Below are 19569 nucleotides of genomic sequence, written 5' to 3'. Positions count from 1 at the left end.
AAAATTTTATTGAACTAATTTTTACCCTTTTTCCTGATCACCAAAGAATTTAAATTGGTAAATTGGTTATTTTTACATTACAAAACACAGGTTTTTAAGAAAAGTTTTCTGTTCACAAGCAGGTTTTTAATAAGCTATCAAAGACATTAAGGCCGGGCGCGGTGGCTCACGCCTGTAATCCTAGCACTCTGGGAGGCCGAGGTGGGCGGATCGTTTGAGCTCAGGAGTTCGAGACCAGCCTGAGCAAGAGCGAGACCCCATCCCTACTAAAAATAGAAAGAAATTATATGGACAGCTAAAAATATATATAGAAAAAATTAGCCGGGCATGGTGGTGCATGCCTGTAGTCCCAGCTACTCGGGAGGCTGAGGCAGGAGGATCGCTTAAGCCCAGGAGTTTGAGGTTGCTGTGAGCTAGGCTGACGCCACGGCACTCACTCTAGCCTGGGCAACAGAGTGAGACTCTGTCTCAAAAAAAAAAAAAAAAAAAAAAGACATTAAGAGAGAAGAAAGAAACAGGAGTAGACACTAAAAAGTTACTTAAACACATACTTTAAGCAAAAAAAAAAAAATCAGGAAAATGTGAAGAAACTTTTCCCTCCCTCCCTCCCTTCCCCTCTCCCTTCCTTCCCCCCTCCCTCCCTTCCTTCCCCCCTCCCTCCCTTCCTTGCATCATAAAGTGGTGAGCATGCAGACAGTGAGGTTCCACGGTCACCAGAGCCACCTGGTGCTTTCCCGTGGACCGGGCCCCCAGTGCCAGCCTCCTTCCCCACGTTGCCCCGACAGCGCTGTTGAGAGAAGCCAGCCTCCCCCCGCAGGGCCTGATTTCCACCTGAGCCCCCAGGGGAAGCTCGGTCAGACTCTCCTGTGACCTCCATGATGTCCATCAATTTAGAATTTTTGTTGGAACAGTTCCTTCTAAACCTTACCAGTTACACCACCTTGAAGATTGTTTCTAAGAAAATTAAAATGTTAGGAGAAAACAATAAGGGATGAAAATTATATGTTTTCCTATGCAGTGTGCGATTTAGTGCCTTTAAATACAACCTTTGTAATTAAAGTGGAGAAACAGTGTAGCAATGCCATATCCCAGCCTCCTGCATCAGTTGTATGTGGAAAGCGTCACATATTTTGCCTGTCCCCGAACTAGGCACGAACACAAAAGCGTCCTCAGCATCCGGGCCCAGGAAGGGCCTCGCCCCTGGCCAGGGATTGGCACTGAGGAGCTTCGTCCGTGTCCTGGGCTTGACTCGCAGCTCCACGTGCCAGACCGGCCCGTGCGGTTGTCTCCCAGGCTGCACAAATAATCAGTTTTCCAACTGTATTAGATTTTCTCCAACTAGGTAATTCCTGCTATTTCAGAGGTTTGGGTTACAAGTTTATTGCAGATGCAAGGCACTGTGGGGCCTTAAAAAATATCTGCCTGTACTCTATGAATGTGTGCATGCATTTTTTTTTTTTTAATCAAAAGAACTCGAGTCTCTTGTCTGTAAACTCAGGTGTGTTTGAACAAGCACAGACCACTCTTCTGCAGCACAGCACTGAAAGGGAACGCTGTAAACCTCCGTTCCGCGCTCCACCTTCCTCCTTAATGTGGAGAAGAAATCAAATGTGCAGCTCGGGTCGGGCTTGCCTCCAGCTCCTGGGACCCGCACGGCGCAGTGGCCGCCCGAGACCCACATGCACAGGACTTTGCTGAGCCAGAAATGTCTGCAGAGAGCGTGGCCTCTCCAACAGCTGCTTCATTGGCTGGCGTGACGTGGTCAGGGTCTCTCTCTTTCCCTCTGCACCTGCAGAAGCACATTGCTGACCCCTCGCAGGCGCCGGTGGGCATTCAGGCCGGGAGGATGCCTTTCAGCGGAACCAGAGCACGTCCTGCACGCCACAGGACCGTCCCACCACCGGGCTGTTTCTAAAGGGAGAAGAGGCTTAAATCAGAGTCTGGCTTGACTTATACATCTATTAAGGGTTGATGGAAGAATTGTCATTTTTCTGTTGATTCATCACTTAACAGAAATTGCTTTAGGCCCACACACGGACGCATTAATGCCTGCAGGTGTGCGTGGGGGGAATAGTTAATTACCAGGCCACAGGCTATCCTAAAACATCACGCCTGAGTTAAGGTATTTTAAACTAAACCAATGTCATCGAGTTCTATTTTACCATTTTTAGCACATAAAAACGTAACCAGGAAAACTAATTTTAGAATGTAAGTTGAAGAAACATGTTATTAGGAAACAGTTAGAGGAAATTAGCTTCATATTGTCAAAATTGCTACCCTCGCTGATCTACCACTCGACAGTTTTTGAAGCAAACTGGCTCAAAACAATAAGTAGAGTTTATTAAGGGAGCAGAATTTCATAAGTCTGGCCCACGATGTTTACATTTCATGAACTTTCAGAAATGAGGAGGAATCTCCCTTCCTTTCTGATCTGCTTTGTTTGTACTGTGTGGCTGTTTCTAAATGATGTGTAAATGTTTTCTTTTCCAGTGGTGAACTGCTCGGATCCAGGCTTTGTGGAAAACGCCATCCGTCACGGGCAGCAGCCTCTCCCAGAGAGTTTTGAGTACGGGATGGCCGTCCTCTACCACTGCAAGAAGGGGTTTTACCTGCTGGGATCGTCGGCCTTAACCTGTACGGCCGATGGCTTGTGGGATCGCTCTTTGCCCAGGTGTTTGGGTGAGTGGGGTCAGTTTACATTCTTGTATGTGTAGCCCTGCAAGGGCACCGTCAGCAGAACAGATTCCATACGTCTCTGTTCAAAAAGGTGCTGAGTTTTAATTCTCCCTTCCCCTCTCACCACCATTTGTGTGAGTTCTTATGACAGTTTTAGTCAGATGGCACGAAATCCCAAAATACAGCTTAAACTAATTTAAACGAGGCATGACTGGTGTGTTCACATACCTGACCGCGGAGAGAAATGGACCTCGGTTGTTGGACATCGCTTGGACCAATGATGCCTTGGTCTCAGCACCGCCTGCCGCGCCCCCCAGCAGCTGGGCTGGTTCCACACCATCTCTCAGCTCCAGTCTCTCGTGTCCCCAGTTCAGAGTCTTGGCAGAGGGCTCTGCTGTGGGGTTCCCATCTGCTGGCCCAGCATCTGTGCCCAGAGTGGTGGAGGACTCTAAGGGACCTCATGTGGGTCTCAGGGGCCCTCCTAGTGCAGGCAATAGTGACTGCGAAGGAAAGGCAACGTCTTGATCGTAACATCCTCGTGAACTGTATCTTCAGTCAGGGGAGGGAGCACTGCTGTGAAGAGTGGAGGTGCTCCCTGGGCAGAGGAAAGTAGAGATCACCACCACGGCCCCCTCGAAACATTATCGTCAGTATGTCTTAGAGCATGTAGATTAGCAAGAACATATCATTTTACCCAAATAGCCATTGTCTTATTTTCTTTCACTTGAAAAATCAGATTGTGTCTTAGCTCAAAGAGAATCATCTTTTTAAGAACATAGTCTGATCCGAAAATTTAGGAAAAGGTGTTAACTTTCCTTGGCCTTTTGAAAATCAGGCAGAAACAAAGCAATCCTTAAAATCAAAATCTTACGTTCTTAGTGTGCATTTTGGGTGCATGAAGGAAGCAGGAAAGGACACCAGCGTTATGAATTGAGTCCACACAGACACATACACGTGCTAATCCACCTTCCTCCTCCAGTTCCAGCGCTGGGAAGTGCATTGGAGAGTGGATTGTCAGAGGAAATTCTTTTCCTTCCAAGAACATTTCCCTCCTACCCCTTCTGATTTACACAGAAACTTGTCTCAAATTTTAACTTTAACAATACAGTTAATTTCCATGAAGAAAGAGAATGATGACTTTCAAAAGAAACGCTCAGCCGTATGTGACCAAAACAATGCATCTGTACATGTCCTATAACCTTCATCCAGTGACATCGGCATCACAGTTTTCCATGTCTCGCACATGGGGATTTTTCAGAGACACTAGCTTGGCTTTGTCTTTTCGTTCCCAGAACGTTTACGTCTCCCGGCTTACGTGAGAGTCCGTTAGCTCCGGCAATGAGGCTGATGTGCTGGGGGGTCTCCAGGAACGGGGTCTGCGCCGACTCCCGCTTCCCTCGGGGGCTCCGTTCCCACTCAGTTGTCATCACGGTGGGAATGACCGAGGATGTGGGGACACGGGGGTCTCGGAGGAGCACTTTGCTTTCACAAACTGCAGAGCAGCGAGCGCCCGTCTCTACTTTTCCTGTTACATTGTTTCACTGAAGGTTCCCTTTTTCCTCTTTTATTTCAATCAGAAATTCTCATTTATCCAACACTTCATGGTTTCAGGTCTAGTTGGCTCTGGTTTAGGACTCTGTGTAGGTAACATCTGGTTCTCCGATGAGTGGGTGTCCACGCAAGACAGACAGTGGAGACGAACTTGACTCAGGATGAGCTAAGCCTTCCGGCTTCTAAATCCACCTCTCTGGTTATCTGGCTTTGGGGTTGCTAGTTACCAAATATGATCACCCCAGGCTACTAAATCAGTTGTCTTTGAATAACTCATTGGTAGCCTCAATCCAGTTAGTCTGTTGCACACGGCATAAAAAGTTGTCAATTGTTAACCCTAATTTGTTACTGCATGAAAAAAAGAGATGAATCTTCACTATCCTATTAATATATCAATCTGAATTCCAAAATTTGCCTCTTCGAGGGATATTTATAAATAGACTATTATGGACCTGATTTAGTATAATTTTAAGGAAATGAATGGAAATGCTGATATTATTTTATAGAATAATATGAGAAATAAATTAATCAATCATTTATTACTACTATTATTTTATTTACACATTTTAGATTGCCACCTGTTCAAACAAAACTTGATAGAATGGTCTTCTTAGACATGTGACTAAAGATTAAGCAGATTTGGCAGAATTTAGTCCTAAGCAAAGAGTATGACTGTCAAATTAACTGAAGAAATATTGGAAATAATTTTGACAGATCCACATTACTTTCTCAAATTTCTTTTAATACTGCTCATTTAAAATGCAGTTAAAGGTAAATGGAAACATTTTAGTAGGATGGCTTTCTCCTTGAAAACCTACATGTATAGGTGAACATGTATGGAAACCCTCACCTTAAGCAAAGCTACCTTAAGATTAAAAAAAAAAAAATCTTGATGGACAGAACGTTTTCTTGTCTGTAGTAAATAAATATTCAGGCAGGGAGTGTCGTCTGGAACTTGGCATTTCTCGCCAATACAGTAGGAAGCCGTAGGGGTTTGCCAACATATCTGGGTGTTTTTCTGTAGTAGGTGATGTTACCACAGGCGTCTGTGTGGGAGCTCTACCGACGCAAAGCGGTTTAGCTGGAACGATGCGCTCATTTGTGTTCATTTTTTTTTTCTTAAGCTATATCATGTGGGCACCCAGGGGTTCCTGCCAACGCCGTCCTCACTGGGGAGCAGTTCACGTTTGGGGCCACGGTTCACTACTCGTGCAAAGGGAGTCACAGTCTCGTGGGCAACAGCACCAGAGTTTGCCAAGAGGACAGTCACTGGAGCGGCACACTGCCCCACTGCGCAGGTGAGGGCGCAGGCAGGGGAGGGTTGGAAACCCGCTGCGCTCAGACCCCTGTTTGAGATTCTTACTGTCTTATTTCCAGCCGGGTACGCCCTAGTGGTCCCCAACCTTTCTGGCACCAGGGACCGTTTTCATGGAAGACAATTTTTCCATGGAGTGGGGTGGGGGATGGTTTCGGGATGATTCAAGGGTGTTACATTTAGGGTGCACTTTATTTTTATTGTGTTACATTATAATAGCTAATGAAATAATTACACAACTCACCATCGGCTGGGGACCCTGTTACAGACCGTGAGCATCATCGCCGTCGCTGTTGGCGTTCACCGACGCTGACATGGGACACGTGGGGGTGTCCGGACCGCGTGTGGGAGGAAGCTCGCCCGCCTCGGCTCAGGGGCCCCGTCTGCTCCCTGCTCTTCCCCTGCGCTTCCTCTCGGTCCCTGCACATTCCCCGCCTCTGCCAACCGTGATGCCATGGGCCCTCTTGGAAAAAACAATCTTTCTAACTCTCCCATAAATGTTTCTTAAATAAGTAAAAGTCAGTGAATCAGCAACTCAGGACATGATGGTGAAGTGTTAAACCTCTTAATTAGTTTTTTCATTCCTGGGACACCTTAACCCCTGTCCCTCTCCCCGTCTGTACCCGCCTTCCAGTGAGCACCTGCTGCATTCACCAGGCAGGGTTTTCCCTCTTCCAAACGCCTGCCGTTCGTGTAACGTGTGTTAATAGGCTGCTTGCATTCCAGTGGTACCGGCACAATGCGTTACATTCTTTCATTCTGGGAGCCATCGCAAAGAAAATCTTTCTTATGAGATTGTCAGAATGCTGTGTAGCCATAACTCAAGTTATATACATACTGAAACAACTTTGCAGAACCTTTAAACATAGTAACTGTCTTAAACAAGCCTTACACGGTTGTGCATTGCCATGTGTGTTTATTTTCCATAGGAAATAATCCTGGATTTTGTGGTGATCCGGGGACCCCCGCACATGGGTCCCGGCTGGGGGACGAATTCAAGACAAAGAGTCTGCTCCGCTTCTCCTGTGAGGTGGGCTACCAGCTGCGGGGCTCCGCGGAGCGCACCTGTCTGCCTGGCGGGTCGTGGTCCGGGCTGCAGCCCGTGTGTGAGGGTGAGTCCACCTGACAGTTGCAGCCACGGGACTCAGAATCCCACAGAAATCCTATAAATTTACACTATTTGCACAATTAAACCTCCCCCCAAAAAACTTACTAGAGCATCATCAGAAATCACAACTGGGTGCATGGAGGTATCCTGACTGTTCCACGGTCCCTGTATCACGGATCCTTAAACTTTGAAAGTTTGTAACAAACCAAGGTTTCTCTTCTTCTCGCGATGACAAGCAGCGAGTGGTTTTTCTGATGTTTCGTGGATCCTGGTGGGGAATGAGCAGGGGCGGCCCAGTCACCGACGGAGGAGATTTCTGAGCCTGGAAGTCGGTTTCCTTCGTGTGTCATTTCCAAGCTATTGGCGGCCCTTGTCCAGAGCCCAGTATTACAAAGGAATCGAGGGCTGTGTTCTGCGAAGTATTTTACAGTGAATATGTTTGGTCTCGTTATTTGCAAGGGGGGTAGCAGGCAGTGTGGGATGCTCCCATGATGACAGTGAGGGTGGCGTGGACACCTGGCTGGCATCGTGCTGTGTGGGCGGCGCCTGCCTCAGGCAAAGGGGAGCTGACAGGACAGTCATTTGTTTAGAGCTCAGAAAATAACTGAGTTAGATTTCAGACCCGTACGACTTTAAATGTTAGACCCCCAAAGCAGTCACAGCAGCAACGAAGATAAACAAATGGGGCCTGATCGAATTAAAAAGCTTCAGCGCAGCCAAGGAAACTATCATTAGAGTGCATAGACAACCTACAGAATGGGAGGAAATGTTTGCTTTCTATGCATCCAATAAAGGGCTGATAACAAGAATCTATGTAGAACTTCATAAAATCAACAAGAAAAAATAATCCAACAACCCCATCAATAAATGGGCAAAGGACATGATACAGAAACTTTTCAAAAGAAGACAGAACAATGGCCAGCAAGCGTATAAAAAAAGTGCTCAACATCTCTAATGATCAGGGAAATGCAAATCAAAACTACAGTGAGATATCACCTAACTCCAGCGAGAATGGCCTCTCTCAAAAAGTCCCAAAACAATAAATGCTGGCATGGATATGGAGAGACTGGAACACTCTTACACTGCTGGCGGGACTGCAAACTAGTACACCACCTCTAGAAAGTAATTCGGAGATACCTCAGAGAGCTAAAAGTAGAACTATTTGATCCAGCAATCCTACTACTGGGCATCTATCCAAAGGAGCAAAAGACATTCTGTAATAAAGACATCTGCACTCAGACATTTATAGCAGCACAATTCACAGTTACAAAGATGTGGAAACATCCCAAGTGCCCATCAATACATGAGTGGATTAATAAAATGTGTTATATGTATGCCATGGAGAACTACTCAGCCATAAAAAAGCAATGGTGATCTAGCACCTCTTGTATTATCCTGGATAGAGATTGAGCTCATCCTTTGAAGTGAGGTCTCAGAAGGATGGAAAAACAAGCACCACATGTACTGGCCATCAATCTGCTACTAACTGACCAACACTAAGGTGTTCCCATGGTCGTAATACTCACTGGGTGCCGGTCAGGTGGGGGAGCATCGGGTTAAACCCACAACTAATGGAAGTGGGATGCATGGTATGGGGGAGGGACAAGCTTGTAGCCCCAGCTTGGGAGAGGCAAAGGCATTGCATGTAACCAAAATGTTTGGGCCCCCAAAACATCATAAATAAACAGATAAATCAATCAATCAACCTCTCACAGCAATTCTATCTTGGTATTAAAAATGTTCAGTGCCAAAGTATCAAGGCTTTGAATTTGCAGTGTTTTGGCTCATGTTACAATGTGTCTAGAAGGAGCGCACTTTAGACAGGACAATGTGACAATGCAGTTTTTATGCTTGTAGCCAATCAAGAAAATTAAACACAACTCATAGCAAACATATATTAAAGATCTTCCATGGGATCGTACGCTGTGGGTTTGTAACAGTAACCTTCGGGTGGCTGTGTTTGTCATTTGCATCGTGGGTGACGCGCTCCGTGTGCCATTGTTCTGTCTCCCTGGCAGCCGTGTCCTGCGGCAATCCCGGGACCCCCACCAACGGCATGATCGTCAGCAGCGACGGCGTGCTCTTCTCCAGCTCCGTGGTCTACGCCTGCTGGGAGGGCTACCGCACCTCGGGGCTCATGACCCGGCACTGCACGGCCAACGGGACCTGGACAGGCACGGCCCCCGACTGCACAAGTGAGTGACGGTCGCCAGGTAGACTCGGGGACGTCACGGTAAAATCCACTCCATTGAGGGGGAAAAAAAAAAAGTCCCTTTAAAGTGTTTTATTGATTTTTTTTAAACTCATAGACGATTAAAAGGAAGATATATGTTTGATATTATGACTCTGTTTCTTAAGTACTTCACAATTTTTCTCCATTCTCTTATATTTATATGGTTGGAGCTACTTTAAAAGGCCAGTTGGCTTGGACGTTGTAAACCTGAAGTGAGAATAAATCCAGGCTTTGTCCGTAGACCATTCAGTCTGCAGGGAATAAAGAAGGTGTGTGTTTCTCTGGCCGCAGCGTCTGTCTCTGATTACACACCAGGCCTGATTAGTGACCGGTCCGGGCTGGAAGCCGGGGCCCGCGTGGCCAGCGTCCAGCAGGACTGAAATAAGTGATTCCGAACACACAGCCTCCGGGCAGCGGGTCAGCGAAATCATCCAACAGAGGATAACGTCGCTTTAGTAATTCACTGCTTAATCACTTCCAGTAGTAGCTCAAAGAGAGTAACTCTGAATAACAGCTCCACCGAGAGCACCCTGGAAGAGAAGCCGTGGTTAATTCATTTCATGATAAATGTGTGTCTCGGCTTCCTTCTCGTTCCCTGCTTGTTAGTTATCAGCTGTGGAGATCCGGGTACCCTGGCAAACGGCATGCAGTTCGGGACCGACTTCACCTTCAGCAAGACCGTGAGCTATCAGTGTGACCCCGGCTACCTCATGGAGCCGGCCGCGGCGGCCACCGTGCGCTGCACCAAGGACGGTACCTGGAACCACAGCAAGCCCGTCTGCAAAGGTTTGTGTCCTCGCTTTGTTGTTGTTCTTGCTGATACGTGCGAGTCTTTGTTGAATTATATTTGATTTTATTTTGCAAGCATTTACATAACCCTTCCAGGGGCCAGGAATTCTTAAAATTCCAGTTGCAAGTGTTAAATCGCTTTATTTTTACAACACTGTAACCTCAATTCTAAAGATGGGAAAACTAACTCACAGAGAGGTGTAACAAGAGGCTAGGGACACACCGGCATTGCAGGAGTCGGGGTCCGATGACAGTCACGCCTCCTCCAGAGTCAGAGTCTGAGTCCCAAGGCGTTGCCATCTGTCTCCTGGTGAACGCGCTGACCCCGGCTGTGCCAAGTCTCGTGGCAGAGACGACGTGATTATACCTTCCCGGGACTGTGAAGGAGGTTGAGAGGCCATCGGGTGAGGGCAGAATGCTTGGGGACACGGTTAGTGCCGTGACGTTCTGTGGCTGTGGTTGCCGAGACTGAAGGTGGCACGGAGGAGGCCTGGCGAGGTTGATGGCTCATGTGGTTCCCCTTCCCGGGGGATCAGGGCCGGTCCCAGCCCGTCAGGTGGGTGGGCAAAGCCCAGCGAGTGGGTCGGACTCTCTCAGTGACAGAGGAGCAGGGGTCGGGGGTGGGCAAGGGCTGGTGGGATGTGTGTGGTTAGGGTTTCAGCATCGGCACCGCAGAGGAGGGTTGCGGCACCCTTATCGGGGGACTTGCGGCAGGACGAGAGGGGCAGGGAGGGCGGGGCAGAAACAAACCGGGTACCGAGGGGGAGCGGGAAGCCATGGTAGCGTCAGCAGAGGTGTCGTCTTCAGGGGGCTCTGAGGGCAGGGGGTTTGTGTAGACAGTTTGTTGTGAGGCTTACGTGAAGCCCAGATGCTCAAAAATGTCGCCCCCCTCCCCTCCGGTGAGGCCGTGTTCTGGAACCATCCTCCTTTCTCTCCCAGTGGAGTCGAGGGGTCTCAGCATCTTCTGTTCTTTCTGTCAACACTGTCCCTGACACCTAACGCCACTAACTAAATGTTTAGGGAAACTCACAAAGTGGTGTGGGGAGAGTCCTAGCCAAATGCTCCTGCTGGAAATCGCCGGTAAAGTGCTCTGGCCGCTGCGACTTCACGGACACTCTTGTAGGTCTTTATTCTTGGGTTACCCGCTGGATTCACCATAATGCCGTGGCCAGCAAGGCCCTGTGAGACTGGACCTCTCTCTCTCTCTCTCTCTCTCTCTCTCTCTCTCTCTCTTTTTTTCAACTTATCTCCTTGTCTCCTGCCATGCACCCCGTCGCGCCTGGGGGACCTTTGCCTCCTGGCTGTGCCCCTGGGCCTCCCCCCCGACGTCCCCTCGGTCTGGAGCACGCGCTCCACGAGCCTCACCGGAGCCTCAGGAATTATTTGTTGAGCAGGTGGCGTGGCCAGAGAAAGACCCATGCCCGGCTCTGGGTGCGCTGTGTAATTCGTGTGCGTCAGCGTGTGTTCCTCACGTGAGAAGGCATGAGCCTGAACACGCCAAGATGTAGGCAGGTCTGTTCTGCGTCTTCTGCCCCCGACAGGGTCATTGGGAAACTTCTAATTTCAAAAGCCAAGGGAGCGCTTGGATCTTTAGAGAAGAAGAGTTTAGAGTGTGTTTTGGATTTTCCCCCACTGTTGTGCGTCCTCGTGTGATTTCTAGAGTGGGAAAGGTGGGCCTAGGTGGACCTGCGTTCCCTCCCCAGGAACATGTTCGTGCTTCTCGGGCCGATGAAGCCGACGCCAGGCTCCAGGGCTGCGATGAAACTCTTGCAAGTGGCATTTTACAAACTCGCCTTTGACCACGCAAGCGTTCAAAACACATTCAGCAAATAAATGGAAAGACTCTGTCTTTTGAAAATCATATACCATTTTAAAATAAAAATACTGATGGCAGGAGAAATTCTTACCATCTGTATATATAAACTCAGATCACATGGCCAAGTCTTCATTTGAATTGCCCTCGGTAACCATCATAAAAAGACACAAATTAAATAAGAATATTTCTTCTTTTGTTGGCCTCGTGTATATTGAGAGTGTCAAGTTCAATCCTGTTTTCTTTTACCATATGATGTGTTTTGACTTGACTTTGCTTTTACATATGTGATCCAAATTAATGAAGAAATATTGGAGCAGTCTTATTATTTTGATAGACTGTCTTCCCTAGTAATTCTTTTATATTAAAAAAAAATAACCCTATGGAGATGTCATTTGTGATTCAGGTGAAATTAAAATGTGAGCCGTCTGAACATCCCAGCGGCAGTGCAGGCTCTGGAATGTTCCATGTTGTTTGTTCTCTGGGAACAGCCGTCCTGTGCGCCCAGCCTCCCGCGGTGCCCCACGGCAGAGTGGAGGGGACGGACTTCCGCTGGGGCTCCAGCATCAGCTACAGCTGCGCAGACGGCTACCAGCTCTCCCACTCGGCCATCCTGTCCTGCGAGGGCCGCGGCGTGTGGAGAGGGGAGGTCCCCCAGTGCCTGCGTAAGTCCCCCATCCCCACCTGCTCTGCCATCACAGGTGCCACGGTGACCAAACTCCCGGCACACGCCAGGGACACCATTTGAGGAACACAGTGATGTGTGGTTACAGCCTCATCACCGTGCGTGGAACTCGAGCTCGGGAAGGGCCCCCATGCACTGCCCGGGGGGCAGGTCTTTCCTTCCACTCCTGTGCTGGTTAGACAGTTAAACCTCGGGATTTAGCGGAAACCAGTGAGGCAAGTTCAGGGGGTGAACCCGATTCAGGGACTCGTAGAGCTGACGTCCTCCTGTTGTTGCCCACAGCTGTGTTCTGTGGAGACCCCGGCACCCCCGCGGAGGGGCGGCTGAGCGGGAAGAGTTTCACCTACAAGTCTGAAGTCTTCTTCCAGTGCAAACCCCCGTTCATACTCGTGGGGTCTTCCAGAAGGATCTGCCAAGCGGACAGCACGTGGAGTGGTGTGCAGCCCACCTGCATCGGTAAGAACCCTAAGGATGTTCGCAGAGGAGGACATTCCGTCCCAAAGTTGGGTCATTTGTGGTTGCGTAGATAATGTCCTTAGACATAATTTTCAGTGCAAGGTAATATTCTTTGAGTAGGCACTAGAGTCACCCACACTGATGTGTAGCGTCTTTTACAGCCTGCAAACTAAATTCAGAGCTGACATCAGACGTCTGCTAAAGTAGCCACCACACTTTGGTCTCTCACCTCAGTGGCTCTCTCGTGTCCGTCTCCACTGAAAGCCGCACTGTTCGGGGAGAAAACACAGTTATTAACGTTCTCTGAGACGCCGTCACCCCAGAGACAGCCTGGCTGCTGCCTTACTGCTGCAGACTTGGGTTTTGCTTTGGGTTAATTTTGTTCACGGAGCTTTATGGAGCAGAGGAGTGGGTGTTCTACAACTTTGTAGTAAAATGTTGATGATTACTTTCAATTATTTTCCAAGAAATTGACTGATGGCTACTCAGAGACAGCATTAGAAATGCTCTTTCTGCTTGTAGGAGCACGCGCTGTCGTCTGATGCGAGCTACTGCCACGCGGTAGCTGCCTCCGCACTAAAAGCATTTTTCTTCCCCCTGTAGTTTAGTTGCTCTAGAAAACAAAGTTCAAAGTTGTCTGTTTTGTTCTTCTACTAGCAGCTGGAAAGCAGCAAATACGGAAGTTGAAGTGCTCTGTGATTGCACAAGTTCTATATTTTTGGAAAATGTCACTGTTGGCTTCTCGTATGCTTCAATTCTGGAGCATTAAATGTATTTCTCATTTTGAAGTCTTGAGGAAAATTAATTCAAGAAATTTGGAAGGATGTCATGGATGACCAAATGAAATGCCGTTGATGGAAACCTCATAAACCAAAAGAACATAGAGATCAGTGTTGCAGATAGTCTAGTGTTGACCAAATATCTATGTGTCGGTAGCGAAAATTACACCAGAGAGTGGAAAAGAGTGTACTTATTCTTACATGGAAAAGAAATACAGAACTATTTAAAGTGTGATAAAACTCTAAAAAGTAACATCTAAAGGAAATGCCTGGAAGAGAAGATAAAAATAGCAATTTAATTTTTAACTGTCATTAAAAACACCTTGCACATTTGTCAAAAAAAATTATCAATTTTGTAAGACCCTTTAGTAAAAAAAAAAAAAAATGATAGAATTTCTGTAATAACTATATCTGGTCTTTCTTTTTCATTGTGAATTTCAGATCCTGCCCATAACACCTGCCCAGACCCTGGCACCCCGCACTTTGGAATACAAAATAGCTCTAGAGGATATGAGGTATGCTGTTTGTATTTCCTATGCTTTTCTAGAAATATAATAGATACTTAAATATTAATGTATATGTAGGTTTTATATACCGTATCTTATGCTCGCTATATTTGCCTAAATAAAATTCATTTCAGGAGGATTTCCGTGTGTGGTTTTTGAATGCCCAAACCTGTAACTCCACGCACATTTTGATGGCTACAGTAGCACCTGCTGTGTTAATTTCTGCGTGAAAGCGTGCGTCCTTCTCTTACTTGTCTGCCGCACTTAGGTGGCAGTCCTGTGACTGGGTGACTTGTCACTGCATAGCTACTGTGAAAGACTTCATTTAGGAACTCAGTATAATCAGCAAATAACATTAAAGTCTAGAGAAATGCACAGAAGAAAAGGAATCAAAGTCCCTTAGTCTAAGTCTCTGTGAAATCTGGTCTCCACACGATCTCTAAAAGCTGTGTGAATTATCGTCAGACTAAATATTACTTTGGACTGCTCATTTGACTTCTAATAAAATGAACATGAACATTTCAGTTAATATTGGAGAAATCTCTAAAAATGGAAGGTAACGAAGCTTGAAATAAAATGATTTAACCATCTTAATTACTCAAGTAACTTCATGTCTGTCTGATTATATGACTTTGAAAACCAGAGTTAAATATATATATACTGTGTACAGGATAGAGATACCATTGATTTAGAATAAAAGACCTTTTTCCTCAGCCATTTTCCCCCATCTCTCCTCCGCAGTAAAATATTCCTATTTTACTGGCTCTGACGTGCATTGACTGTTTCCTAAAAGCTCTCTTGCACCCCACAAAGGAAATTCTCACAGGTAGCTGATACGTTAAATCTAGCACATTTTATATTAGGTCTCAAATTTGGCCTTAAACTCCAGGCAAATACCTCCTGGCATATAAATATTTAATACCAAATATCAAGGAATATTGTAAAACACCATATGTGGGTATTGTTCTCACTAACTCCCCACAAAAAAAAAAAAAGTTTGATCACCATTGGTCACGATTGCTTTTAGCAATTCTTAACTTTCCTATGCACAACTTACAGTAAATAAAATTTGAAGGTGACTGTATATAGCAACATATTCCTATAACCTATCGTAAGGTACTGCTAGGGACGGATAAATCCTTCACCCTCCTTAGGACAAAATACAGTTATACTAATTCAAATAATAGATTGTCCCCAGCAGCAAGACTTACTAATAATTTAAACGACACAGGTAGCGTCTTTGAAAGGAGTGGCTGAGACCATGAGACGCAGCTCTTGCAAAATGTTTTTTTTTCCCCTCCTTATTAGGAAACATTTTAGTTTTCAATGTTAGTTTTCTGTTTTCTTTAGCATATGCTGAAACATTGCTTAGTCAAAGTGAACCATCTCAGTCGAGAGCTTCCCTGTGTTCTCCTATATTAATTATGCAATTTGCGTGACTATCTCCCGTTCTCCAACCCGGCGTGTTCCCTAAGTGCACAGGTTCCAGTTGATGTGCAAGAATCCATTTAGAGAGGATTGGTACATCCCGCTAAAAATATTTTATTGAGGCAGACAATGAATCTTCCTGACAGCAAATGGCAAAGGCTGTCTGTGATCTTCCTGTGAGCATGTAAGCAATGCCACGTGTTCACGGGAGGCCTGACCGGGCATTGACTTACAGGGAGACCCGATGGAAGCCCCTCCTGGCAGAGAGGTGACAGGTCAATCCTTCCCTGGCATTAAATCTCAAGTCAGTTACTGATCTGAAGCATAGATAAATTTGAATTTTTTTCCTTTATAAATTCTGACTTCTACTATATTAGTCCCCTGACCTGCTTCATCACTATTCCATAGACCCTCTGTTTCCGCACATTTCGCTTCTAGGTGTTCTTCCCAAACCCCCATGAGGGAGGGACAGGCTGGCCCCTGTGAAGATAGACACAGAGGAATTAAGTAACTGGTTAAAATTCTCAGAGCAGGTATCCGAGGGTGTTCACATCTGTGGAGTCTTGCTTGGTACATTTAAGTGGCTTCGTAAGTCAAGCTTTAGGACACAGCTGGGCTCCAAGCGGAGATGTCAAGAGCACAAACCTGCCTTCTCCTCCTCCTGGGAGCTGCTTTTCTTTTCCCTTCTATGCGCACCACGCCTGGCCTCACGCCGCAGAGATGAGTGAGCGTGGACCATCGCTGGTGGCCCGCGGCCAGCAGCCACAGCTCATTCCCTAGGACAGCACGTGCGGGTCACCAGGACTCGGCCCTTCAAGGTTCTCCCAGTTCAGTTAGGAAAATAGGTATATAAATACACAGGCAGTTCCCCTAGGAGTGTCCACAAAAGCAATCTTCTAATAAATACCCCTCATTTAAAATGTGAGTAGCAGAAAAAGAATGGGAAAAGGAAATAATAGTTACTATAAACTAAAGAGAGAGAACTGTAAAATTAAAGCGAAAAAGCATACTTTCTTTAGCCAAATAGCCTCCTAAGTTTTCACAATTCACTATGATCTAAGGTATTACCTTATCCATTGAGCAATCTATGTTGCATATAACGCTTTACCATGCAGTTAAAGTACACATGTTAATTTAAGCAATGGCTTGGGGTTAAAGTAAACAATTATAAGTGTACTTTTGCGCTGGCAGGTGCTTTCAAGAATTACTAACTTATACTGACTCTATTCCTTTCGTCTCTGAAACACCAGTATTGGATTTCCTTTCCAGGTGGGAAGCACAGTGTTTTTCAGATGCAGAAAAGGTTACCACATCCAAGGTTCTACCACCCGAACTTGCCTTGCCAATTTAACGTGGAGTGGGATACAGACCGAGTGCATACGTAAGTGTGACTTCTTCCACCACCGTCAGCAGCGACCTGTTGAGCGTTGGAAGTCTAGAAAGTGTTTACCTTCAAGGGAAATAATGAGAAACTGTTCTGTCTCTGTTTGTTTTTCGTCCCCTAATCCTAGACTTTGAGTGTCGCTCAGAGCGCGGTTGCCTAGAACCTGCAGCGCAGCGGCACCTCCTGGGGGTTGAGTAGCGAGGCCAGTTCTGTCTGCACCCCAAGCCTGTGGCGCAGAGACTCTGCGCGGGGGGACACAAGCCTGTAGATTTCTAAGCCCTCTGGGGGTTTATTAAGGAGGGGTGAACTGGGTCATGCGCATGTCGGGATACGAGTAGACATGTTTAAAGTGGTATTCTTGCTATAAGGTTGAAATAGATGTGAATTGATCATGCAAATAGTTGCTTAAGGATCAATTTTATTTTGTGACTTAACCATGAGAACTAGAAAAAAATGTTATATGAATGATTAGTAAGTCAACCATTCATTTCACCTGCTGTGAATTCAGTGAAATATAATGTCTTACTCTTACCTTACTATGTTGAACATAAGAACATTAGTAGGAGTTATAAAAATCATTTAATAGTATATAAGGGTTTTATATAATTATTGATCATTATTATTTGTATTTATTTCAAAGCTACCTTCTCTACTTTAAACCACTACTCAAATTATTTATAAATAATATATATGTATATACACTTATATATATTAATATATGCATGTGTGTACATATATATGTATATAATATGGAGCTTGATAATATCAGGTCTTCATTATGTTGAAAGTTTGAAAGGTTACTAAATTGTCAAATAATGACAATACTTAAAGCAATTGCATTCACAATTTTAAAATGGTAAACTCATTTTATAATAATCTGCCAATACCTTTACTTGAGACATATGCAAACTTTACAAAGTTATTTGAAATATAGAATATATATTACAATCTCATTTACTCCTAAATTATATTTTAAAGAAAATAGAAATCTATATTTTAATTTTTTTGAAATACATTTCAAATTTTTACCAAAATTAATTAAGTGAATAATAAATTTGCTAGATGCCACCAGAAAAAAGAAATCAAGACATTTCTCAGGGTATGTGCCAGTCTGTATGTGCTTAATGTATAAAATTGCCCTTTTAAGGATTTATAAAACATTATTTATTTTTTAAAATAATCTTTTTAATATATCAGAAGTATTCTGTGTATTTCAAAGCTTTGATTTCTAAATCTTTACACATAACTACATATAAAAACCATTTCCAAAATCGTTTGCTCTATTTATTTCTTTTTTTAAATTTTTTTTTATTTCAAAATGTTTATTATCCTGGATGGAACTGGGGCCCATTCTGCTCTATTTTTTCCCTTAGACGCATGTGCTAACTTTACACTGAACAAGGTTTTACTGTTTCCTAACGGAATTGGTACTATTTCAGCTCACGCCTGCAGACAGCCGGAAACCCCAGCGCACGCGGACGTGCGCGCCATCGACCTCCCTGCGTTTGGCTACACCTTGGTGTACACCTGCCACCCAGGCTTCTTCCTCGCCGCGGGGTCTGAGCACAGGACGTGTAAGGCAGACATGAAGTGGACGGGGAAGTCGCCTGTCTGTAAAAGTAAGTCACTGATCAGGGAGCAGAAGAACGTTCCTAAGGAGCAGGGAAGACTGTCACCTGCCCATCAGGCTAGTCTCCAGGTTCCAGGCTCATACGCCAGCACGATGCCCGTAGTGTCACCACCCCGCTTCAGCCGTGCTCGATGTGCGTGAGCTGTGTGTGCGCGGACGTGCGTGTCGTAAGTGTCGGATGCGATGGTGGCGTAGCTGAGCAGATACATAGATTTCAGTGTCTGCTGGTTTCACTTTAGGCCAAAGAGAAAAGCTAGTTGGTTAAGGAAAAGCATCCTGGGTTAAAAGGAAAACCATACGCAGTGTGTTTTCACAAACTATATTTCTTAAAGATGGAAATGGATAAGTATCACCAAGTACCTAGAAAAACATAAATTGAACTTTCTGTGTACCTTTGCAGACCGCAGGATGTTTGTGGCGGACTATAAACGTGTGTGTTCTTGACATTGGTTCCACGTTTTAAAATTACAAAAACCACTGACATGGAAGTGATGCATTAATGGGTCACAGATTTGTGTGTTTACAAGTGAGGGTAGCATGTCCGGCTCAGGCTTGATAGTAGCTAAGTCTGCAGGTTCCCACCGAGCGTACTTTACACGCGCACTGAGTGTAAACAGCATGAGCAAAGATCCCACCATGCGATCAGGTCAGTGGCTGTAAGCTTAGCTCCCTGGGGCTTCTGTGCAATTCTCAGATTAGGAATTTTTGAGACACAGTTGTTTCCCTTGCCCTTCCCTGGCAGAAATAGAAGAATGCAAACTTTAAACATGACAACCTGTAGTTTGATATATAACTATAAAAACTAAAATATTATCAGTTAAATCTAACTTAATAGACCAAAATAAACATTCTGCAAAGGAAACAATTTGATGTTCTTCAGTAGAAATGTATAAATTCATGGATTTGGGTGGGGGATTGGAAAATTAAGAAGGATTATGACACGTTAGTTGTTTTGGACATCACCTCTCAGTTTAGGTCAGGATGTCCCCAAGAGGATGTCAGAAAGTGGACACAAGCCACCCTCGTTTGCAAGGCTCTCTGTTGTAGCACCTCAAATGGAAACACACATGCCGGATAGGTGTACACTGAGCTTCCATCGTGAAACTCAGCCTTCCCACAGACACCAAGAGTATCCTGCTGGGAACACGTGGGTTTGAAATGTAGGCGTATGAGGTATCCGTATTTTGTACATTTAAAAAATCTGGAGAAAGGAAGG

The 19569-nt window shown here is 45.4% G+C and overlaps 1 protein-coding gene across 1 annotated transcript in view; it reads left to right on the top strand.

The window, feature by feature from the left end:
* Positions 1 to 19569, top strand: part of CSMD1 (CUB and Sushi multiple domains 1) — a 1254382-nt gene that overhangs the window by 1224920 nt on the left and 9893 nt on the right. Inside the window, exons 55-64 of the mRNA XM_069485062.1 lie at positions 2491 to 2679; positions 5352 to 5525; positions 6472 to 6654; positions 8669 to 8845; positions 9490 to 9669; positions 11977 to 12150; positions 12453 to 12626; positions 13847 to 13920; positions 16609 to 16720; positions 18163 to 18342. Coding sequence (XP_069341163.1) covers positions 2491 to 2679; positions 5352 to 5525; positions 6472 to 6654; positions 8669 to 8845; positions 9490 to 9669; positions 11977 to 12150; positions 12453 to 12626; positions 13847 to 13920; positions 16609 to 16720; positions 18163 to 18342 — 1617 coding nt within the window. The remainder of the gene's footprint in view (positions 1 to 2490; positions 2680 to 5351; positions 5526 to 6471; positions 6655 to 8668; positions 8846 to 9489; positions 9670 to 11976; positions 12151 to 12452; positions 12627 to 13846; positions 13921 to 16608; positions 16721 to 18162; positions 18343 to 19569) is intronic.

Source organism: Eulemur rufifrons, chromosome 12 (assembly GCF_041146395.1).
Source record: "Eulemur rufifrons isolate Redbay chromosome 12, OSU_ERuf_1, whole genome shotgun sequence".
NCBI classification, from domain to species: Eukaryota; Metazoa; Chordata; class Mammalia; order Primates; family Lemuridae; genus Eulemur; species Eulemur rufifrons.
Note: the sequence above shows the minus strand (reverse complement) of the source record. Positions and strands in the feature narration are given on the sequence as shown.